The sequence below is a fragment of the Pleurodeles waltl genome, chromosome 3_1 (genome assembly GCF_031143425.1).
Source record: "Pleurodeles waltl isolate 20211129_DDA chromosome 3_1, aPleWal1.hap1.20221129, whole genome shotgun sequence".
Taxonomy (NCBI): domain Eukaryota; kingdom Metazoa; phylum Chordata; class Amphibia; order Caudata; family Salamandridae; genus Pleurodeles; species Pleurodeles waltl.
The window spans coordinates 1,944,236,616-1,944,262,514 of record NC_090440.1 but is presented as its reverse complement, the minus strand read 5'-3'; the positions used below and the strand labels follow the sequence as shown (position 1 = coordinate 1,944,262,514).

The window sequence follows — 25,899 nt, the reverse complement described above, 5'->3', positions numbered from 1 at the left end:
GACTTAGCCAGGTTCACTCGCAAGCCCGATGCCTCCTCAAAGCAACGCAGCAAGTGAAGTCTCTGCGGCCGGTTTCACTGGGGTCCGCCACATACAATAGGATGTCATCTGCGTACAACGCCACCCGATTTACATACGTCCAATCCCAACGCCACCTGCGTTACAATGGGTCCATCCTAATCAGACGAGCCAAAGGTTTGATTGCCAAAGCAAATAGTAGTGGAGATAGGGGCAGCCCTGGCGGGTCCCCCGGCCACTTGTTAAATGGAGGACAACATATTTTTTTACCCGGGCAACTGGATTGATGTAGAGAGCTTGGACCATACGACAAAATCTTGGCCCCATGCCTGCCCTGATGAGCACCAGGCATAAGTATTCCCAGTCCACTGTGTCAAAGGCTTTTTCAAAATCAATAAAAATGAGTACTAAGTCGAGGGGATGCGGTGACGTTGAGCCAAGGCGATGTATACAATGACACGTACTCTGGTTGGTTATGAAGCCACATTGGTCAGGGTGAATCTGAAGTGGCAGGACCCTCTTCAGGCGGGTTGCAAGAATTTTGGCATAGATTTTTGTCGTTAATAATAAGTGAAATTGGTCTGTAGTCCGCAAGACCTGGTCAGCGGCTGCATCTTAGGGAGCACCACTATGGTAGCTCTGTCCATTCCTTTTGGAAAGGACCCAAACTGGGCCACTTCCTCATAGAGGGCCTGCAGATGAGGCGCTAACCCCCTTTAAAATTCCAGTGGAAACCGATCAGGTCCAGGAGTTTTCCCGGCCCACAGTGACTTAATCGCCGCACATATTTCCTCCCCCGTTATCGGTTCATCAATGATATCTCTCTCAGTTTGTGGCAGCTCTGGGAAGGGAACGTCGTTTAGGAATTGGCGAGCGTGTTCTGGGATGATCGTCGAGGAGGATTTGTATAAGTTGCTATAGTAAGAGGCAAAGGCATCCGCTACCTCTTGTAACCTGGTCACCACTAAAGGCCCCCCTCCCCCTTGGTGGTACTAATTTCGGTGACAATTATAGATGCGTGCTGGTGTGATACCAGCCAATAAAGCAGTTTCACATTTTTGTCTTCCCACCCATACACCTGCAGGGGTGTGGAATTTATTATCTACTTGTCCATGGGACAGGTTGCTTCTTAAATCTACTTGTCCAGTAAAACAAATCTGTTTGTCCCTTTGGTGCCATGTAGTGTGGTGATAAAGTATGGCAGCAATCTCATTATGTAAGAGCTCTGTTAATAGCCGACCCTACACTTCTCTTCCCCCCCCCCCCCCGCCGAAGCTCCAGCCATTCTCTTTTGAGTCTCATTTGTGTCCTCTCCATGAGGAGCCGGCTGGCAGACCCATCCCAACCGCATCAAGGGAGATCCTGGCTGGGACCCCCTCCTTCACCTGTGCCTCCCAGACCTGGTACGGCATCGCTGGCTCCTTGGTTGGGAAGACAGATGATCCAAGTCCAGGGCCGGCCGGCTGCCCCCACGAGCTGTCATCGGATGTTTCTCCGTCAGCCACATCCAGGCCGCCTCCGGAGACTCGAAGAACTGTTTTTTGGGGGCATTTACCACCCTAAGGTGAGCTGGAAAAATGAGACGTTATGGTATTTCCGTGGCCCTCAGTTTCTGCTTTACTTCAGTGTAGGAGGGGCGTTGTTGGTGGACCTCCCTGGTGTAATCCAGGAACACAAGAATCTTTGCTCCATTGCAGCGTAATTCACCCTGGGCCTGTGCCGCATGCATTAGCGCATCCCTGTCCTTATAGTTGAAGAATCTAAGTATCACTGGTCTCGGTGAAGACCCCTTGGGGGGGCCTGCCCCTCAGTGCTCTATGCGCCCGTTCTATTGCGAACTAGGGTGTGAGGCAACTCTGCGGCACCCAAGATTTAAACCTGTCCTCTAGGCAGGAGGCAAGGGAGGAAGTCTGTGTTTTCAGGGACACCAATTATACGAATGTTGTTGCATCTTGAGCAGTTTTCGGCGTCCTCTGCTCTGCGGTGTAACTTTGATGTCAGCACAAGAAGCTGGGTGACCTGAATTTTAAGGGTACTCATTTCATCCTCCATGCTGGACAGTCTGAATTCCGCCTCCTTGATTCTTGCCATGGCATTGCACAGATCTTGATGCACTAGGGCCACATCTACTTTGACCTTCCCAATTTTTGTCTCTACTGCTGTTTGGGAGGATTGTATGCCCTGGAGGATGATGGTCACGTCCCCTGAGGGGAGGGACTTCCCTCCTGTTCCCCTCTCGCCATCAGAGGTCGAGCCTCTGCCCGTGGCAAACTGGTCTATGCACGTTTGTGCCGTTGTTGACCTGGCCTGATTGTCTTTCCCCATTGCGACCCGTTACAACCAAGGTGGATGCTGGAGGGCTCCCGCCTCTGTCGCTCCCGGGCCATGCGCGAGTCAGTCTGTCACTCCACGCCCATGCGTTTTCCCTGCACAGTTCGCGCCCATACTCTTACTCAGTACCTGAAGTGGCCACCCAGTTCACCGGGACATTCTCCCACCTTCACCAGATTCCTGCAGGTCCGCACCAAAGTGTCTGTCACCCCTGTGTGTGTGTTGCCGCCCCTCCTCCTCATATCCACACCACAGGCCTCTCCAGTTCCTTTCGGGGCGCCACCAGTCCTCCTGTGTGGGCCCCCCTGATTTCGGCTCCAGCCCGATCACTCGGGGGGGGGGACACACCACATTCTTTCATTCGAGGGGGGTGGGGTGTTGGTCTATTGCCTTGATAAGTCGTGAGTACGCTGGGCCCCGGCTCGAGGCACTGCTGATGTGTCTTCTCTGGGGCCCGCCTTACCACCAATCCAGCCAACGTCCTCCCTCCTGCATACCAGCCACATGGCCAGTCCTGTTCCCGTCCTCAACTGGACCGCGTGACCGCCGGACAGGGCCCTCCTCTTGGCCCAAGGCCGCCATCTCCCCTAGTTCAGTCGAGCAGCGGCATCCCAGACGTTTGCTCCTTCTTGGGCCAGCCACTCCGGACCCCAATCAGGACCCCAGGCACCTCTTTCTAGGCGGCTGGGCCCTGGGCGTGCCCCCCACCACAGCCGCAGTGATGGCAGATCTCCTCCTTTAGTGACCTCTCCGGGCCGCCTAAAGGCCCCGGACACAGACGGGACCTGCTGGTCACCTCTCCCAGCCACCGAGCACACCGTCCCTGTAAATCCTCTATACGGGCCGCGCCCTAGCACTCTGCTTGGCTGGTGGCTGCCAGTTGGCATGGTGGCACCTCGATCCTCCAGGCTGGTCCCTCCCTCCCCCCCCCCCCCCCCTTACCACCACAGTTGCAGAGACTGCAGACCTCCCTCCAAGGGGCCCTTCTCCTGGCCGCTTCCAGACACAGACGGGACCCTCTGGTTGCCTCTCCCAGCCACCGCTACACACCGCTTCTGTGCTTCCTTCCTTTATGCGCGGCCCGAACCAAAAGGCGGCGGCTCAGCGCTCTGCTGGCGGCCACCATTTTGCGCTGTGGCGTTTCAGTCCTCTGGCGCTGCCCCGCTGGGGTTTTTGCTCACCGCCGGGGTTTTTGCTCACCGCCGGGATTCCACAGTTGTACGATGCGCCAAAAACACCAAGTGGGATTTGGGTTTGCTGGCCTCAAACGAGGTTGGATGATGGAGGGGTCTGGAGCATTTCTAAAGTGCGACCACCACCTTGATCCCTCTGCTAGGCCTCCTGTTTTGATATTTTATGTGATGTTTCTGATCTGGGGGATCAACCTCATCTGCATCTTTATGATAGCAATTTCCCTGAAGTCAGATTTAAGAGCTTCTCAAACGAGAGTTGTCTCATGTCCCCTGTTGTTGATTGCTGTAATTTACAGGACAGTGGTTTTGAGATTTTGGGAGGTTTAAGGTCGTTAGTCAACCACTAATAAATTTCGACCGGAAGTCCTTAATGTGTGTCCTGTAGACGTTTAGAAATGGGTGTGTGGTTATATAGGATCATTTTAGCGATCTGTATAGAGATAGTTTATCTACAGAGCGGGTAGCATGTGGACCATCATCAGCCATAAGCTGTTTGAAGTGCTTGTCACTTGTTGGTCAGTCACCGTACATGATGGTGATTCTTGCAGCTGTCATCCAGGACCTATGGATATTTTTATTTTTACTGACACTTAAGTATTTCATAGTGGCTCTGTCTGAGAGGGGACAGAGACTATAGGAGGAGTATACGATAGCTTGGAATTGAGCCCTAAAGCATATGTGGAGCTACAAGGTTAGCATTGAGGGACTGGTTGTTGATGACTTCAAAAGCTGAACAAAGCGACGCTCTAAAAATGCTTAAAATGGCGGCATGTATACCCGGATGAAGCGTCTCTTAATAACGAAGTTGAAATGCTCTTTCATTCATTGATCACAGACTTTAACTGAGAGGAAAAGTAAGCGCTGGAAAATATTGTTGTATATTTTGGTCCACTATGATTTTTATTTTTTAATGTATGTCTCCTTTTTTTTGGCTTTTTTAATTCAGATGTCTGGATAATTCCTTTTTGGAACTAAGCAAATTATTCTGCAGAGCAATAAAAGCTATTTGTACTTGCTAACATTTAAACAATATTTGGGCACATATCATTGCTTTTTCGGTTAATGTAAACAGAAAAATGCGGAATTTGGGTTTTTTTTTTTTTTTTTTTTTTTTTTTTTTTTTTCTCTCACTTTCTCTCTTTCATGAGGAGCCTGACCTATGTTATAAACCCTAAATGCAAAAATATTTTGCTCATTGGAAACAAGTTACATTTCCTAACTAAGTGATACCTCAAGGTTATACGGTTAGTGTGAATTTTTGGAAATTAAGAGGAGAATAGAAAAGTGGAAAAGAGTGCTTATTTTTGAGACTGTCACTTGTATTTTTAGACATAAAAATAATCAAGTGACCCTGGAAGAAGGTAGGAGGAAAGGGGGAAAAGATATTTCCCATTTCAGAACCTAAATCTGTAAGACAGTTATCACGTAGTGCAACTTTGTTATCTAAAAGTGTATGATGGCTGAATCCCCAGAATTACCCTCCTCTGCTATGAACACAATGCTGAAAGAATTACTAGAAATAAAATCTTCACTTACATCTGTAAAAAATGCAGTCTCTGCACATACCACTGAAGTTCAAGGATTAAGAACTGAAGTTAATAAATTTCATTCCTGTATGCAGAAAATGGATAGTTGCAAAATGGACTTTGAATCTTGTCTTGGTAAGATTCCTGACACAAGTCATGACATCTGGAATCTGCAGCAGAAAATGATTGACTTGGAAGACTGCAAAAGGAGAAATAATTTAAGAATCTGAGATCTTCCTGAGCAAATTGAGAAAGACGATGTGCTAGGTTTTTTAAACCAATTTAACACCAACACTGATCAACATCACCTTTACTGTTCCACTGGAGTTTCAGCACACCCATTGAGTCCGCTCTCGTAATTCAGATTGTTCTACAAATCCTCCACATATTGTAGCCAACTGTTTGCGACATCAACGAGCTCGTCAGATTATTAGGGATGCAAAGAAACCAAGTCATTATATATATGACGAAACACAAGTTATTATCACAGCAGACTTTTCAGCATGTACTTACCTTAAAAGGTAAGAGTTTTTTTAACTTTACGCACTAGACTGAAGAAGAGAGACATAAAATATGGTCTTTTGAACCCTGCAACTATGCAGTACTTTGCCACTCACGACCTGGAATCATTTTTGAATTTCTTAGATGAAAAGGATTCAGAGATGGAACACAAATCTTCACCACCACCACCCACAAGAAAACCTTCTATATCTACTTCCCCAGATGCTGATCAAGGAGAATGTGAGTCTGTTCAACGACCCTGGTCTCATGGTGGTAAATTTAATGCATGGAAGAAATGTCAACCTAGAGGTAAACTAGGTCACCTTTGAAATCTTGATCCTGATAGACACTTGGCAGTTTATGCAACAGTGTTTGGCGTTCTCCTTTCTTCTTATTCCCTATGTTTTCTGTATCATGTTTTCCTTATGATTAGACTTAGACTACTTTCTTAACATATAGGCACATTTATATCATTTTTTCTTTTTCTCCCCCCTCCCACTTTTTTTGTTTCCTCTCCTCTCTCTATATGACTATACCTTAATGTGTTTTTGGATACTTTGTTTTGATTCATATTTGTTATGACACAATTATCCTCGTCTCTGTTTTCCACTCCGCTGTGTATTTTGTCTATCCCCTCAGTCTAAAGATTTAGTTGTCAAGTGTATGTAGTTGTCTTATCACTTTGTGTTGGACAACTTAATTTTATACTGATTGATATCTTGTATAATAATTTCTTATTTATATTTGTTCCTAATACTTAACTTGATTTTTATTTTTGTATTTTTTATTTTTTTTATATATCTTCTTGTCCCTCCTCTTCTTTATATTTATTTCACTGTATTAGGTCCCTCTGTTTATATACTATATATTTTTTTTTTTCTCCCCATTTTAATCTTTTTCTATACATTTATAATCTTTAATTCCTATTTTCTTATAAATGTTATTATTCTTTTCAATATGTCAGCTTACAAGATGAAACCTCGATTGTTTCTTTAAATGTTAACGGTTTTATACATTTTATTAAGTGAAAGAAAATACTTAATTTTCTTGGACAACAAAGATCTGATGTTGCAAGAAACTCTGCGTCAGAAAGTGAAAAATTGAAAAGAGATTGGATTAGTCATGTTATACATGCTAGTATAATCCAATATAATCTTAGCAATGACAGCACTCCTATTTGTAAATGTAGAGTAGCCATTCGTTTTCATAAAACCTACCATACAAAGTTATTCAAACATGGATAGATAATTGTAGGTATGTATTTTCTAAAATTCGTATTCGAAATTTATTCATGATCATTGGTACGATCTATGCACCCACTGACTCCAAAATGACATTTATTTCTCAGATTAGTATGTTACTGTCTTCTTTTGGATCTACACGACTAATAGTAGGGGGAGATTGGAATGTGACTTGTGATCCATTCAATGACAGATCGAGTAAACCTGATGGTCATCGCACAACTGACAGACATATCCTAAAAGATCTTATGGAAGATTTTGCACTACAAGTTCCATGGAGATTATTACATCCAGATAACTGCGAATATACCTTTTACGTCCTGTTCACATTTAGTTCATTCTAGAATAAACTTGTTCTTGATGTCATCTATAACACTACAGTTAATAACACGTGCTGGAACACATTAATGTTGGATTAGTACAAACCCCCAAATCCATTTGGAGATTGAATGTTTCTTCATGTAAAGCACTTCAAGCAAAATTGCGCTTATGTCAACATGTTGGGCAATTAGTTAAAGAAAATGAGAACTCGGTAACGAATGCCAGTACGCTGTGGGTAGCTGGTAAAGCAGTAATTAGCGCTATGGTCATGATAGATCCGTCCCTTTTTTAAAAACAATTAAACACTGAGAGGTTATCCATAGAAAAAGAGGTGATATCTCTTACGGATAGTTATATTAGAACAGAATCTCCTGAGACATTAAAGAAATTACTTCCAGTTAAATTAAAACTTGACAATTTCTATACCTCATGCTGAAAAATGTCTTTCTTATTCGTCAGTGTAATTAAGAAAGGGGGAAGAAAGCTGGAAGACTTATAGCATATCAGTTGCGCCAACAAGAATCCTCTAGAACTATATCTGCTATTAAAAATTCTTCTGGTAGATTATTTACACTCTTTTCTGAAATATTGTCGCAATTTCAGACCTACTGTGAAACACTTTATACATCATTACATTGTTCAGATACTAAAGAGGAAGGTGTGTGTGTTTTTTTTTTTTTTTTTTTTTTTTTTTTTTTGTGTGCTAATTTAACTATTCCTAGATTATCTATCTCAAGAATAGAATGACAGCCCTGAAGGAGAAATTACAGAAACCTATTGATTGCTTAGCTACAGGTAAGGCCCACTCCGAGACGACTGCTTCCCTATTGAATTTCATAAGATTACTAAAACCCATTTAACCCGGTTGTTACAATCTTTCTTTGAAGCAACATTAAAAATAGGACACCTCCCCTCACAATTTTTACGAGCCTGTATTACTGTTGTTCTTAAGCCTGGTAAAGATCCATTAGAATGTTCCAGCTACAGATCGATCTCATTGATTCATTAAAATATTGGCAAAAATTATAGCGATTCTTCTCAATTAAGTTATTAGATCACTTATCCACCCTTCTCAAGTTGGTTTTGTTCCATCCCGTTCCTCTTCAAATCATCTTCAAACAATTCTACATTTACTCTGGCATCAACGTGATAAAATAGAAGAAAATGTAATATTATCTCTAGACAAAGAGAAACATTTGATAGGGTGGAATGGGGATATTTGTTCCGAACTATTGATAGAATGGGGTTTGGAACAGATTTGATTACTTTAACTAAAGGAATGTATCACTCCCCAACTGCTGCAATTATATGTAAGAGCTTTACATCCTCCTATTTTAGGATTTATCGTGGTGCAAGACAAGGATGTCCGCTTTCTCCATTGCTGTATCTTCTTGCATTAGAACTGCTAGCTATTGCGATCAAAAGAAAATCAATATAAAAGATATTGTAATACCTACAGGAGGGGTGAAAGCTTTTTATGCTGATGATATATTATTGACCCTTTCAAATCCGGAACCTTCGGCTAATTCTTTGTTTTCTTTTTTGAATAATTTTTCAATGCTTTCTGGATATAAAATGAATTGGTCTAAATGTGAAGCTTTACCAACGAATGCAAGTACTACATTAGCTTCCTTGGGTATTCTTCCTATCTGATAGAGACTTCTAGTTGCAGATTCCTTACCTTTTAAATTTCCCCAGGTGTCAGACTGGATCCGGAAATTTTTCTTCAAGCAGTACCTCTGCGCGCTGTCAGGTGGCGTCGGTCGACTCCGCGGGCGTCATTGGCGTCGTGCTCACGGTGATGAAGTCGCGGTCGTATATAGGCGCCACCCCGGCACGCTGACGTCAGTTCTTTTCTTTACGCGCAGATCTGGAGAGAGCCACCTCAGTAAATCTTTGACTACGTCAACACTTTTGTCGAACTTTTTGACGCGTTCGTGGATGCGTTGAGGGATGTACCGAAAGACCGAGTTCAAGCCCTGCGACTCCTGTCATCGAACGGATCCGCACCTCGTGGGTCTCTGGTGCCGGGAGTGCAATCACGACCCGAAGTCGTGCTCAGAGTGTCGGGCCAAGAACCAGAAAGTTTTGAGGGAGCTGTCCCTAGAGCTCATGGCGGCCCGACACTCGACTCCGTGGCGCTCACTGTCCCGATCGAGAGGAAGGTCTCGAGACCGGCCGTGAAGTCACCACAGCTCCTCGTCCTCCAAGTCATCGGGACATTCAGGTCACCAAAAGAAGTCGTTTAAGAAGGACAAGCGTTCTTTGACTTCACCCCGTCGATCGGATGATACGATGCGGGAAGAGCGCCAATGCTCTAGGCCTCTGTCAACGGAGCCTTCCTCTGCGTCATCTCTGTCCTTCCCTGACTTCCCGGGAGCCGGAGCCACCCCTGCCCAACTTAAGGAATTTTACGAGGCCATGCACCTAATTTTTAAGTGGTCCGACCCACCTTCGGGCACAGGTGAGTCGGTTGGGGCTCCCTCGGTTTCAAAGCCATCTGCTTTGGCCACGGCTCCGGAGGGCCCCTCCGGATCCACCCAGACACCGGTCGTGATACCGGCGACCTTCCCTGGTGTCAGGTCAGACGTCAACGCTCCCAATGTCAGTTGGGCCCACAATCAACGTCAATCCCATCCTCATAACTGACGACCTGGAGCCGGAACGTCAGTTCCGTTCTCCATAGGCTCCCCTGGGCCCAGGGTTGATCAAGACCCTTATTCTTGTGGGCATGGAAACATGGGGGGTATGGAGGGGACGCTGGACCCTTTAGAATACCAGCTTGACCCCCAATTGGACAGTGCAGGATTTGGGTGATGCCAGTGGTCTAGATACCTCCCCCAACACTGGTATCCTCTCTCCTCCTAGCGTGGCTACGGAGGAGGGTGCTTCTTATTCTGTGGTGTTGAGAAGGGGGGCTGAGGTCCTGGACCTCGAGCTACTTTCTGTGGAGGGTAGGCCTAAAATCCTAACCGACGGGCTTCAGCCGGGGTCTTCCTCTTCTGAGCCCCTTCTACCCTGCAATGAAGCACTGACAAACGTCCTTTTGGGTACTTGTTCCAGACCCAGCACAGGTGCTCCTGTGAATAGGACGATCGCCCGCCGCCATCGACCTGCGCCGTCAGACCTGGGATTCCTCACCCAACACCCCACGCCTGGGAGCCTTGTCATCCAGGCTTCTTCTTCATCTGGCACATTCCCTGCCACACCCCCCAGATAGGGAATTAAAAAAACTGGATAATTTGGGGAAGAAGTTGTTTTCTTCCAACAGTCTAGCGCTGCGGTCCATGAACACCACATGCCTTTTGGGCGGTTCTTCCCATACTTTTTGGGATACAGTTGCACAAGTGCTGCCTGCAGTTCCGGAGAACTCTCTGGGCAGATCGGTTGCATCAACGGTGGCATTGAGACACCACCTCTGGCTGAGAGCATCTGGCTTTTCAGGGGATGTCCAGCAATCCTTGATGGACATGCCCTTTTGATGGCACATGTCTCTTCAGAGACGAGGTGGACTCTGCACTCGAGTGCTTTAAGGATTCCCGAGCCACAGCCTAGTCCCTTTGCCTCGTGCCTGCTCCTAGATCCCAGCAGTCCGCCTTTCGTGGCTACCGAAGGGCCACCTAAACGTGCCCGTTCCCTCCTGCACATGCTGTACAGATCCTGCGCGGACGCGGGATCCCACGCCCCCAGGGATCAGGGAGCCAGCGGGTTGCCCAGTCCACCCCCACCCCTTCTTCAGCCTCCAAGCCTTCAGGAGCCAGTGGGTGGCAGGATGCTCCATCACTTGCCCCAATGGCAATCCATTACCTCTGACAGGTGGGTCCTCCAGATCGTCGGGGGGATACTCCCTCCCCTTCAATACTTCTCCTCCTGCCATGCCACCTTCATTCAATCAGATATCGGAGGATCATGTGGCGCTTCTCCGTGAGGCAGTCCAAGCCCTTTTGGCCAAAGGAGCTATAGAGAGGGTTCTGTTGCCAGAAGTAGGTTGTGGTTGCTATTCCCGCTACTTTCTGGTTCCCAAAAAGGACTAAGGTCTTTGGCCTATATTAGATCTTCGGTCCCTCAATATCTTCCTCAAAAAGGAGAAGTTCAAAATTTTTACATTGGCTCAGGTCCTATCTGCCCTGGATCCCAGAGACTGGATGGTAACGTTGGACTTGCAAGACGCATACTTCCACATTCTCATCTTGCCAGCCCACAGATGTTACCTACGATTCGTGGTAGGTCACGAGCACTTTCAGTTTACCATGCTCCCCTTTGGCCTTACAAGTGCCCCTCGAGTGTTCACGAAAATGATGGTAGGGGTGGCAGCTCATCTGTGCAGGTTAGGGGTCCCAGTCTTCCCCTACCTCGACGATTGGCTGTTGAAGGCGAACTCACCCCAGACAGTCAACTCCCACCTCCAGACTACGGCCAACCGTTTGCATTCAGTGGGGTTCACTATCAACGTGCCGAAGTAGCACCTGACTCCTTCTCAGACGCTCCCTTTCATCGGAGCTGTTCGGGATACAGTGCAGTTTCTGGCACATCCTCCTGAAAAGCGAGTTCAGGATATTCAGGCTATGATGCCTATGTTTCAGCCTCTGTCCTGGAATTTGGTGAGAATGAATCTGAGGCTGCTGGGCCTCATTGCATCCTGCTGGTTCAAAATGCCAGATGGCATATGCGGGCTTTGCAGTGGGACTATCCGGGGAATGTCTCCGACAAGGTCCAGATCACAGAAGGCACTGCAAAAGACCTGCAGTTGTGGTTAACGAATCAGAATTGGGTCAAGGGCAGATCCCTCTCCTTTCCCCAACCAGATCTTACGGTCGTGACAGATGAGTCACTCCTGGGATGGGGTGGTCACATGGGAGAGGCAGAGATCTGAGGCATCTGGTCTCCGGTGGAAACCGGGCTCCATATCAATCATCTGGAACTCCGAGCGATTCGACTAGCATCGAAAGCATTTCTTCTCTCCCCCAAGGGGAAAGCAGTGCAAGTGTTCACAAACAACACCACCGCCATGTGGTATTGCAACAAACAAGGCAGAGTGGGCTCGTGGACCCTTTGTCAAGAGTCCCTTTGCCTTTGGACTTGGCTGGAACATCAGGGCATTTCCCTGGTGTTTCAACACCTGGCAGGCCCCTTGAATGCCAGAGCAGACTAACTCAGCCCACGATGCGTGGTCGGCCACGAATGCCATCTCCATCCGGAGGTGGTGCAAGGTCTTTTTCTGCAGTGGGGAGAACCTTGGTTAGACTTGTTCGCCTCCGTACAGAACGCGCAAGGTCAGCTGTTTTGTGTGTAGGAGTTTCCAAGGCGGCACTCGCACGGCAACACTTTTCGTTGCGAGTGCAATTCAGGCCTCCTGTACGCCTTTCCGCCTATACCACGTCTGCCCAGAGTTCTGAAGATCAGGCAAGGCCGGGCCCAAGTAATACTGGTGGCTCCGGACTTGGCACAAAGAGTCTGGTATCCCGAGCTTTTGAACATGGCCATAGTGCCTCCGATCAGACTGCCCCTTTGGGAGGATCTTCTGTCACAGCAGCAGAGGAGGGTCCTCCATCCGAACCTGTCAACTCTGCGGCTTCATGTGTGGAGATTGAGTGGCGACAGTTGACGTCTTTTGACTTGCCACTCAAAGTCTGTGACATTATCTTGGCAGCCAGGCGTCCCTCAACCAAAACTGTATACGCCTGTCGTAAGAAATTTGTGGTAAGGTGCATCGACAATTCTGTTGATCCTCTATCTGCTCCTCTTACTCAAGTTCTTCTCTTTATTCTTTCCCTTGCCCAGCAGTCTTCTACCTTGGGATATCTCTCTGTTATCTCTGCTTTCTTGAGGTTACCAGATCAGCCTTCTCTATTTAAATCTCCCATAGTTGGGAGGTTTCTTAAAGGCCTCACACATCTCTTTCCTCCAATCCCATTCATCATGCCCCAATGGGATCTCAACCTGGTCTTAACATACCTTATGTGTACCCTGTTTGAACCACTTCACAACTGTCCTCTAAGGCTCTTATCTATAAAGACTGTCTTTTTAGTTGCCATTACTTCTGCCCGCAGAGTTAGTGAACACCAGGCTCTGTCATTTAAGCCACCCTTTCTTGTCATACATCCTGACCAAGTGGTGCTGCACACAAGGGCTTCTTTTCTACCTCGGGTAGTGACATCCTTCCCATGTCGGACAGTCCATCACCTTGCCTACCTTTTATGCATCCCCACATCCCTCTCTTGAAGAAGAGAGACTCCACCATCTAGACCCAAAAAGAGCGTTGGCGTTCTATCTTGATCGTACCAAAGAATTCCGGGTGGACGATCAACTCTTTGTGGGATATGTGGGTGCAAAGAAGGGAAAGACGGTGCAGAAGAGGACCATTTCAAGATGGGTGCTCTTGCGCATCAAAATGTGCTATGCTCCGGCTAAGAAGCAACCCATTGAAGGTTTGCGTGCTCACTACACCAGAGTTACTGCTGCTACCACAGCGCTAGCACGGGCTGTTCCAGTCATGGACATCTGTCGGGCAGCAACGTGGGCATCTCTGCACACTTTTACCAGACACTACTGCCTAGACAATCCGGTCCGAAGGGACGACTACTTTGGCCGTTCGGGCCTGCAGGACTTTGTGGTGTGATCTTGGTTCGCAGATACCACCGGGAATGGTATTGCTCGGGTATCTATACTAAGGTAGGGAATTTGCAACTAGAATATGTCTCTACCAGATATTTTGTTAGCCAAGGTAAGTAACTTGTACTTTAAATGGAGATCTACTCAACTTAAATACCTTTTGGAATTTACGTAATCCTGGTTTGAAGAATAAGGTGATGGGTAATCTGACCCCTATTGTAGAAAAACTTTTAAATTATTTTTTACGATGGTCCCAGTTAAATCTTTCAATATTGGATAGAGTTCAAATTGTTAAAATTAACACATTTCCAAAATTTAACTACGTGTTTAGTATGTTATCACTTTCTGTAATGGCCACTTTAAAAAACAAAACTAAAAAAACCTAATCTTTGATATCTTGTTTTATTTGGATTGGAAGTAAACCTTGCGCAAGTAGCTCCAAATTACACTCATCCTCACTAAAGGGAGGTCTACGATTCCCTCACTTTGAAAATCATTGGGTGGCTCAACAACTATCAGATTCGGTATACATGTTATCCACAAATTGTAATATCCCTTTATGGGTGAAATTGGAACAATTTTTATTGAAAACTTAACCCCAGAGCCATTTATTGTACCAAAAGTGCAAAGTACTCACCATTATTTATTCTTCTAAATTGGCATGGCAAAAACATCATAAAATAATAAAATGTAATGCACGCATTAATGTACATGCTCCAATTTGGAATAATTCTGCAATCACTCACAGAGGAAAATAACTTTACTGGTATGTTTGGAGTAACCATAAAATAAACATCTTATCAGACTTACTTACACCAAATAATTCTCTAAAATCATTTTTGCAGTTGCCGGAGCCATATCGTCTTCCAAACTCACAGTTTAATAACTTTATTTTATCGTCCATCTTAAATTCTAGAACATATTCTTGACTGGACTTAACTATGCAGTCATCTATTGCCCATTGCATTTATACATGGAAATTTTTTAATGGTACAGTATCCTGTGTATATTAATTGATCCTTTTCTATGGATACGTCCAATAACTTGAAAACGTGGTGGTCCTCATGACTTAATACTACCTTTTAGGACAAAGACTGGACTAAACTTTTAGAAAATTATAATAAAGACCTTCGAGATTCACTTTGAAATTTAATTATTTTAAAATAGTTTGTTGCTGGCATTGGTCACCCGCCAAACTTCATTCTGTGAAGCTTAACCCTAATTCTAATTGTTGGAGATGTCAGCAACTCACTTGTGATTTTGTTAATATTTTATGGGAATACCCTGAGATTCACCCTTTTTGGACACACATGGAAAGCTATTTAAAGAACTAATTACCTGATATTGTTTATTTTTCACCCCGATTGTCCCTCCAACATAACACCTCTAATTTAAAATAAAGATTTCTCCACAGGTATTCAGATGGTTGTCTACAGCTCTTAGCTTTATCTCAAGTTAACATTTTACGTTTTTGTAAATCTAATGTTTTACCAATGATTCAATCTTGGTTTAAAGGTATGTTTGAAATAGCACAATTTGAAAGGGTGCTTTACAAACTGAATGATAATTTAGTTAAATTTTATGTTATTTGGTGTTCTTTTTAGAGTAATTATATTCCTTTATTTGTGATTCTCTTAACGTTATATTCTATATTTTCTTTTCAGATGGTTTCTTGTTCTTTTTTTAAATTGTAAACAAATTGATGCATAATTCTAAATCTTGATTGGTTATTAATGGTTCTGTAAAATTAATATTTGATATCGTTTTTTTCCTTATTTACTTACTGTTTCATCTTATTACTTTTTTTTATTAATCAGATTGGAATGATTATGGTCATTAATAATTGGTACACTTTTGAGCTAATTACCCTATGTTTGTTTTTCTAAGTCAATTTGGGCTTAAGGCAGTTGCAGAAGGTCCAAAGGAGGTCATGCATAACTGAATTAAATTATGACTTCTACGGCAATACCTGAACTGTAACTGTATTTTACTATTTATAGTTATGTCCTAGTACAGTGGTTCCCAACCTGTGGGCCGGGGACACCTGGGGGTCCGCGAAGCCTCCTCAGTGGGTCCGCGGCTTCTTAAAACATTTAATAATATTAGGTCCCAGCTATCAGTAATGACTCCTTTGGGTCCCCGTGTTCCAATAATGATTCAGTGGGGGTCCCCGGGCTCCATATTGATAAAATGGGGGTCCACAGAAGTCAAAAGGTTGGGAACCACTGTCCTAGTGAATGAGCTGCAACAGCATGGCTCAAACGCTAATTGGTAAACAGAGCTGAGCTATGCTGTCTGCAGCTTATGCTCCAGCTTTTATAGTTACTAAGATGGCGTGTATGTGCTGAATGGAGAGCCAATTTGTTTTCAGAAACGATGCAGGGCCTCTTTTCTGCCCCAATACGTGACCATAGAGCAGTATCACAGCATGACTGCAAGGCTTATGTATAGTATATTTTTTCATGTTTTTACCGTACATCCATCCACTCTCATCTTTCCATTCTTGCTCTCACTCATCCCTTCTGCCGTTGACACACATAATTACTCAACCTTTCGTTAATTTATGCACTGTCACTTATCCATTCTCACCTTTAATCACTTGCACATTTGCGGATCAAAAAAAGTTATACCAAAATAGTTTGACCCATTAGCTTTTGCTTCCATTGGCTACCAGTGTAGGCTTGTATGCACACAGCGCTGGCATTATTAGAAATTCTGGAAAATGTGGATGTGATCAAAGAGCCACTTCATAGAGGCCAGGCCATGGGCTCACCTCAACCCCTTCTTCATAATTTGTTGGATGTATTGTCTGTTTCTCTGATTTTTGTTTAGCCAGTGCCCTGCTTCTGAGTTCTGCTATTAACCTTAGACAATAGATTTTTGCAATTTTATTTTTTGGTGATCCTGACTTAGTCAATATCCAGCAGAGCGGCTCTCATTTATCATTAGTAATCCATGACCACTATTAGTATTGTACTGTAGTTGGATAACCAAGTTATTGCCTTTGGTCGCTCGATTTTCCACTCATAGCCAAGTGCAGCAGCAGGGGTTTAAAACTCCGATACAACATGACCCATTAAATAATAGTAAATTCAATGCCTAGACAGCACTTCAAGATTCAAAGCATAATAGGACTTTTGCTAAAGGGCAAGTACAGAGGCCAGTTAAAATTGATTCATAGTGAAAACCAGAAGTTGCTAACCTCTTCTGAGATGTAATGCAACTCAACATTTTTATAGGTTTTATGCAAGTGCTAGTTTTTTCGATAACTTTGAGCCCCAAAGTTCGTGTTTATCTTTTTAGGCAGTATTCAAACACTCACAATAATCTTACATCTGCTGTGCTTTTGTTGATACAGCTAGCCACTGGAATAGCATGATTGCTAAGTGTATGTCTGGCCCTCAGATTGCATTTTTTGTATATGGGTGCAATATGGACATCTTGGTGGGCTTGAGACCTAGTGGGGGGTGTCCCCATGCCCCACCATCAAAGCATATGTCCCTTGAATGATTAATCTTCAGTGGGAAAATTTGGGGCTCTTGCTGAACCACGTGGTATAGGACTGATCGCATCTAAGACACAGTACACTTTTAGTCTGGCTCATTGTCCATTCTCTGGGCCTTATTGTACTCTTCGTGACCTTTGCTATGGCTTTCTAAGCCTCTCTGTCACATGCCCAGTCACGCATGAGCAGAGGCATCAGTTTGAAATAAATTCATAGCACTTTAACTGAGTCATTTTCAAGCTGTGGTGGATCCGCTCGTAAATATAAAGAAATTATAGGAGTGGTGCTCTGCTTTGCAACTCTTCCTTATTTGTGTTGTGCTGCTACTAACTGACTGGTGGTCTTGGATTGCCCTTATTTGTTTAGCTATATATTTATTTGCTTTAGTAATCGGAATTTTGTTTTATTTATTCTGCCTGGCTCAAACAACATTTTTACAAGGTAGTATCTGTATTTCACACAATTTGCACAGTGGGTGTAATGCTGTTGTCATAAGATTGCACACTCTATACAATTCCTTTTTTTTAAAGTTGCAAAATGTCAATAAAATACAGTTTATCCAGCCAACACAATAGTAAGAAATGTGCAGGCTCCAAGCTCCCAGTATGTTCTTGGTATGCCCACAATATGTTTTCGCAACCATGCCGCTTGCAGTGTCTGGTAGGTTCGACCAAACCCTCTCCCCTAGCTTATCTATTTTAAAACAAGCCATTAATTTAATAGATTGCATTTTCTCAAATATTTTTGAATCCCTCTATATCAATACAAAGTTTATCAATGCATTCCATACCAATCTCCAAATTAACAAAATCCTACATAACTATTTATAATCTAACTGTGCTATTTTTATTTTTTTTATGTAATTGATTAACCTTTTTCTCCTCTAATTTTGATTCAAGATAATGTTTCAGCTTCTTGGCCATCTCTGTTAGAATTACGTAGTAATAGTCCACAAAGAGATATGAATGAATAAATCAGACAGTTCATACCAATTATAAGTCTTGTAACTTTTACTCTCTCTGTGGATAGCTCAAGGAGATTTAAAAAAAAAATGGTGCTAAAACTGAGTAAAAAAAAAAAAAAAATTAACTAATTTGAATCCAAATCAACAAAGTACCTCAGAATATCAGGAATTACATTTTAATGCTTATAACGTCATAGATTATATTTATAACCGTGTTATTACTTTTTTAATTTAAATGACTAACTGAAATTATAGGCCTCCCATGAGGACCTGTAGGCTCTTTGTGAACTGTAGAAAGTATAGGCAAGGATAATATCTGATTAGTAGGCCTTACATATTTCATTTCCTGACAATAGATCTGATTTTTTTTTTTTATCTTGTAATTTATTGTTGAGTTTCTCAGTTATTACTGCAATTGAATTGAAAGGCAGTATTCCATACATTACTCTTAACAATGACAATAAAATCTCATACTGTGATCTAATTATTACCACTATGCCCCCTTATCTGCTTCTGTCTCCAGTTTCTTCATCTTCACTGAAGTGCTTATTAAGGGCTGATAATTCCTGTTTAGAAATATTGATCTTAAATTTACTTTAACTGTTATCTTCTAATATCTGAAGATCATTTTCAAGTGCTGTCAAAAACATATGACTTGTATTATCCATTTCTGTTGTGAAGTAAAGTTAAATCTGCATATCAATCCACAGTCCTCATTACAGCACTTTCTACATTCAAATCCACTAATGTTGTTGGTCCCTTCAAATGTTGTAAATTTTCTTGCTGTTTTGAAAATGCCAGTGCTCTAATTTCCTGTAAGACTGCAAGACTTCATATCCATTTCTGTTTTTTCCAGGTTATGGAAAGCTGAATTGGAATGCGGGAAAAAAGCATTCTCCCTTGAGACACCCACCCCCTCCTCCCCCACCGTGGATTATTCAGGCCTTTTGTCTGGCACCTGTTCAAATGGCAGTCAGCAACTTAGACACCAGATACAACATCAAGCAGATTGTCCAGGCTGGTGGCTCTTTTCTGGGGAGAGGACCAATCAAAACTAAAAATGTCATTCAGAAAACCATTGGTGACAAAAAGAATGTGAAAGTTTATGAAAATAAACAAAAGGATATCCTTACTGTGGGCAAAACAGAGGTTGTGCCTTTACCCAACGGTCTACTGAAAAACGATTCTGGATGTGTTGCCAATGGTTGTGGAGGGCAGACTGCTGACAAAGATGGGAGTGGATCGGAGAGTGGCTACAATTCACCCAAGAAACGCAAATCTCAACGCAATGAGGATCTGGGTTTGCTGCATGACAGGGTAATGCAGCTGGAAGCTGCCAGCCTTGCGTTCACAGAGGATCCAGAGAATTTCAAATCTGATCCAGTTTTGGAACGTGAAGGCAGCCAACTTGCTTACACTAAAGCCTCCTGGAGGTATGAGGCTGGGGACTCGGTCCGCGGGAAGCCTGGAGCTGCAGAGGTACAAAGAAAAAATTCTGATGGCAAGCCTAACCTTGGTAAAAAGTTGGATGAGCGACTCAAGTGCAAACAACCTATAGCAGGTACTTCTGGTGCGTCCTCAAAAGACGATTCATGGACTCTCTTCAAGCCTCCCCCTGTGTTCCCTGTAGACAATAGTAGTGCGAAAATAGTTCCGAAGATAAGTTATGCAAGTAAAGTGAAAGAGAATCTCAACAAAGTAGCCCAAACACAGACACTTCTGTTGTGTTCCTCTTCGCACTCATCCTCCTCTTCATCTTCATCTAGTGGGGAGGCCCAACTGCAGACTTCAGGCCGTCTGTCGCATGTCCCCATGTCTGCCATGAAATCAGTCACATCTGCTAGTTTTTCTAATGGTCCGGTTTTGGCAGGGACTGATGGTACAAGTTATTCCCCAGGTGGCCAGGCCATGCTCAACAGTACTGCCAATACTTTGGTTTCAACGTCTGCCTCTGCAGCCTGCAGGGACATCAACACAGCTGTTGTGGCTGTTGAACAAAAGACCAATCTTTTTATTTATCCTTCCAATATGCAATCTGTACTGGCCGGCATGACACCGGCTGATATTTCTGGCCAGACTAATCAACAGAGCCTAGGGGAGATCTTCCAAAACAAGTGGGGGCTATCGTTCATCAATGAGCCTAGTGCTGGTCCAGAGTCTGCGGCTGTGCAAACTGTGGATGAAATGGACCTCACATTTCAGGAGAATTATGCTGATGGTCTTTTATCCAACAATGATGAAAACATGTCCGTGGGACAAAGAGTGGTTTTTCCCAAAGCCTATGAACTTGACAAACGGACTAGCCCTCCTGTTCTAAGCAGCTTGCTGAAGTCTGGAATCACAAATCTGGAAGCTGTTTTGACCAACGAGCCACACCATATAGGTGAACTGCAGAAAACGGATGCAGGTATTCCAGATGCATTAGTGTTTCTTTCCAAGGACTACGAAATAGATTCTCTTCGGGCTTCTCCATCACATGCTTTGTTAGCCTCAGCCAAAGAACAACGGTGCCCAGGAAGCATGGAGAAGAACCATAGTTTGGGTACCTTTGACCCAAGAGCTGCTATTATGTACCACACTAGAGGTAAGTGTTCACTTCATGTTTAAAAATGGTTGATTGGTTGCTGCAGCAGTCATTATTGAACATAAATTGCCCTTGTGTAGGATTCATTTATTTATTTGTTCTGATTAATTCTAATCATCATGTTAGTCTATTCCTGTTAGTGTTTTTCAAGGTTTGTTTAATTCAAGTGCTTTCTCCCTATGATCTTCTAGACCTTCAGTAGAGTTTATTTGATGCAGTAATACTTTTATTATATTTAATAGGAATCCGTCCTGGCATTGGTTGTAAACTATATATATTTTTTAGATATTATTTATAGGTAAGTAGTCTGCACTATAATAAGCATTTTTTCTATAAAACATATTAATATATCTACATTCATTAAAAAAAATGCTCTTCAAGATAGATTAGGTAGACTACTCCAATTGCGATTGTACCTTTTAGTTTCTTGACAGACTGCCCTGTCTGGAGTTTACATGTTTAGTAAAGAGTCAATTGCAGCTGACGCTGTACCATTCTGATAATCGAAAGAAGTTATTTAAAATACTGTTCACATCAACCCCCCAATTCCACTTTACCAGACGTATTCTCAGCAGACCTAGTCTTAGCTTGAGCAAAACACTTCACAGCTTGTTTGCAGGCTCTTGCGTGGATTGTCTTGAAACATAATCTGGCCTATCCAAGCGATAGTTTTCCCCCTAAATTATAGGTAAAAGATTGGCAGACAGATATTTTTTCAGCTCTTTTATTCTCTATTAATGCAACCATACAACTGTGCTCTTACTTATTATTTTTTTCAAAGTGAGTTTTGACAATCACTCCCAATGATGTATTGAATATCTAACTCTCTTCCGCAGTCTCTCTTTGGTTTAAAATTGGCCTGGCTCTCTGAACAGTCTACTAAGAAAATGGACTGTCTCCTTCTCTGGTAGTGCTTTAAGACACTTCAGCCAAGTAAAAATCATGGAGGTTACAATGTTGAGCTGTTAGGATGATACATGTTGTTTGCTTACTATTTTGTTTTCTACAAAGACTGTTTGACAGAGCTTTAACCTGAGCTATACAACTCTGTCCATCAGGGCTACTTTTCCTTGATTAGCCATAAATAGGCGTAATTCGGTTCCATGTGCTCTTCTCAATTTTGAAAATGCATTAATTGCCACCACAATGCTAGTTCAAATCATGTTCTAATGAACGGTCTATTCCGGGGTCCATGTGAAGACACTATTCTTCAGTTTCTAAGAAAACCTTCATATGTTGGACACTTAGGTTTGTTGACACTTATATTTGTAAACACTTATAATTTTTAAACGTGGAACACGTGTTGAGCAAGTGATGTCATTTGTTTGGAATTTTGAAGTTTGTTCTACTGTGTATGTTAATATATGCAGTATTGCCACGTGACCTGTCTTGTGAATAGAAATAATTTAGTATGAAAAGAATATGTTCTGGTGTGTTCTGTTTACATGTACATTAGAAATTCTGTAAATTCCAAAGACATAACAGTGGGGAGGGTATTCCACAAAACAATAATAAAAAATTATCCGAAGTAAGACTATTGTGAGGCATGGTTTAATTACGTAGCCTGTATAAATAACGGTTATTTATGATGTAGGAGATCCAGTTGTTTGTTTTTAATATATAAATATAGGACATTGCCAATCGAGTGTGAAGGAATAAGACTGAGTAAGGGCCATAAAATCTTATTGTGGAAAGTACACGTTCTCGGTTTTCTCCACCAGAAAGGGTAGTCAAATGAGGGAACATGCTTAGTATGTTGTATGTTGGAATAAAGACAGTTTATCAGTTATAGGCAAGACGATACCTGAGCTGAGGGTGCAGTTCTGAGCGTTTCTGCAGGGAATGTAAGAAAATCATCCAGAAAGTGTACCCCCCCCCCCCACCCCACACCCCAAGAGATTTAAATATTTCTAGGTTTTATGCATATTTGTAATGGGTTAGTATCGTGTTAATGTTTCGTAAAAGGGGCAGGTTCTGTTGGATTTTGCTCTGTTAGAAGATGGTGATGTTAAGTGCAGCATCATGCACTGTACACAATAATGTTTGTCGCTAAGAATGCATTTGAATATCCAGGGGACATTTACTGTGACCCTGCTTCCTTGCCAGATGTTTAAGTAAAAAGGATTTAATTGCCTTACTCTACCTCCTGTAATCTTTGCCAGGGCTCTCTCCTTCGAGGATTAAATCAAGTGGTGTGTGTGGAGCAAAATTTAGGATCCCTAAATCTTGGCCTTGACTTAGTAAGGAGGCTGACTATATTACCCCCAGCTCCGGAGCTTGTTGGTTTTGACACACTAATCAGAGATTTAAACACAGTATTTATCCCTGACTGGTAGACAGAACTATGAATTATGTGTTTGGGTGATGTCTGCTTTCAGTGGTGTTGCCACTGTTCACAATGACTACCCAGTTGTAATATTTTCATTTGCATGTTTATCAAAAGGTGGTTGGAGCTTTTTGGTCTTTGTTACCTGGCTGCTAAACAAACCTCTGCAGCATATCTTTGTGCACGAGTGAAGCCGAAATCAACATACTGTTCCTGTGCTTCAAATGGAACAATTGTTGCTCACCTTCCATTCACAGCAGTATGCCTCACTAGATAGGGAGCCTAGTAATGTTCAGGGTATTCTTGTAATCATTTCAGTGTCTGGTTGGCACAACTCATTTCTCCATCATGTTAGCCCTCCAAACAGTAGCTGGCCCACAGGTATCTGTAAAACACTCCTCAAGCTCATCTTGCTTTATACACGCAGAGTAAACCAATTCACCACGCTGATGGAGCGATGAACTGGATGGAATAAACTGGCAGATGAATTGAAACAGGAGAGGCCAATAGACTGTATTCCTGTGGAGGGTAACAAGTAACTGCTGCCAGTTATTGACCACATATACCCATCCTTGGTCTCGAACCGGGCAGTAAGGCCCTTCATTGAGCATGCATGATGACTGTGTGTTGAGAAGAGAAAGCAAAAACTTATTGAGACTTTCAACAAATGGAGCACAGGACATGGGTTCATGCTGTCCACAGCCACGCAAAGGGACATTTATGTCCCAACATCTTGAAAGATTGCAAGGCATTTGCCAACTGGTTAAAAGGAAGAGATCTGGTTAATACTGCTTGGGTGTTGCTTTACAATTTTGTAGTGACCAGGACCGCCTTGTAATGTTGCATTACCTCATGTACTGTGGGTTTGAGCATGTTCTCCGCATAAAAGAAAAATCTGATGTGTTTGACGTGAGCCTTCAGACATGGAAATCAGCACTGCTGTGCTGCAAGGTCCCTCCCAAGCTGGAGCATGAATTTATTCTCTCTGGGGTCAAATCTAGAAGCAGGTAGCCATTGTATTGAAACACATATCATACAAGGGCTAATAATTGTGGAGCTGATATTAGCCTCCCATAGGGTGAAACACCAAGACCAGCTGTTAGGAAGACGTTCCGGCTGCAACACCAATGAAGACAGGAATCTGTAGGACTAACACGTTTTATTCTTCAAGGCCAGAAATATTAAAAAGGTATTTAACATACAAAGTAATAGCCCCGGCTGCACCCGGACCTGCCGCCTCTTCTCCCGTCACCTCCTCAACTGTCCCGAATCTCCCCAACATTAATTTCACAACATTCACTCCTTAACATTCTCCCGTTTGCCGGCTTGTGCTTACCACGCACGAGCCCATTGCATAGAACAATCTACAAATGCAATACAACAAATCTTCCCCTTCACACAATTTTTTTTTTTTTTTTTTTTTAAATAACAATGTGATAAGAAACATATACTATATACCTATAGCTATAAGAGATTTAAAACATACAATGTCAGAAATATCTTCTTAATAAATCTTTCACACATTTCATAAAAATGCTAATAATAATATAATCTGTAATATTTGATTCAGAACCTTTACTAAGATTCAGTTACATATATAGTCATCAAGTTTTCCTGGTCTCGTGATCCTCCTGCCACATCTGCTAAGTTTATTCTTCACACCAGTCATGTCGCTGTTCCGTGCAATGTCACCCTTATCCTTCATCTCAGTTCTGCGCTCCTCTTGCGTAGGACTAACACTGCTTCTACCAGCCTGCGCAGCCTGTGCAACATTGGCACGTTGTATCGGAACACCAACCACACCTTGCAAACACTTTTTATTCCCAGGATCGTCATACATAAGCCAGTCAGTTCCCACCAAACTTCCCCCTTCCTTGCCTTTGTACGGAGAGACTCTGCTTAGATGCCATACTTTTCCATTCTCAAGTTGTACTGCATTACACAATTTTGTGACCTTCAAAGGAGGATAGAATTTCCCCTTTTCACACTTTTTGAAACCTGGAACCTTCACCCTAACTAAATCACCCACCTGTATTCTTACACTTTTGCATTTATGTTTTGCATCATAATACTCCTTTGAACGGATTTGCGCATTTTAAATATTTTTCCTAACACCCTCGCTAGTCCAACTGCTTTTCCTACCATCAATCATCCAACCTACATTGTCTTTCCTCAGTGGAACGCTTCCTCTCATTATCTCAAAGGGGCTGTGACCAGTGGAGCCACATGGTGTAGTTCTGTATTACCAAACTGTTTTCCTGAACTTCCTTTTCCCAATGTAACTTTGCACATTCAGCCAATTGTATACTATTCTTCAACACTCTGTTGAAACGTTCCACAGCGCCATTACCCGCTGGATGATAGTTGGAAGTTGTAATATGTTTAATACCACACCTCATTAAGAAAGCCTTGAATTTGTCAGATGTGAATTGCACCCCATTGTCAGTAGTAATGGTCTTGGGTAGGCCCTCCCTCAAAAAAATAGTATCCAAAAATTCTACAATGGACCAGGAATCCACCTTAGTCACAATTCCAATTTCAGGCCATTTAAAGAAATGATCAAACATCACCACAATATATCTGTAACCGTCCTGCACCTGTATCGGTCTAGTAATGTCCAGATCAGTCTTCTCCCAGGGCATGTCTGGACACCCAACCGGAACTAACGGTGGTTTGAACGTGGATAACGTTTTTTCTGACTCATTACATAAGACACACTTACTGTCCTTTCCACAGCTAAATCAATTCCTGGCCACCAATACAATTGTTTAACTTTA

General features: G+C 43.1%; 1 protein-coding gene across 2 annotated transcripts in view; it reads left to right on the top strand.

Annotated features, from left to right (window-relative positions):
• The window catches only part of NUFIP2 (nuclear FMR1 interacting protein 2), a 206,449-nt gene that overhangs the window by 53,317 nt on the left and 127,233 nt on the right, over positions 1 to 25,899 (top strand). For both annotated transcript variants that reach the window (XM_069226235.1, XM_069226236.1), the window contains exon 2: positions 19,069 to 20,796. In XM_069226235.1, coding sequence (XP_069082336.1) covers positions 19,179 to 20,796 — 1,618 coding nt within the window. In that variant the 5' untranslated portion in view covers positions 19,069 to 19,178. The remainder of the gene's footprint in view (positions 1 to 19,068; positions 20,797 to 25,899) is intronic.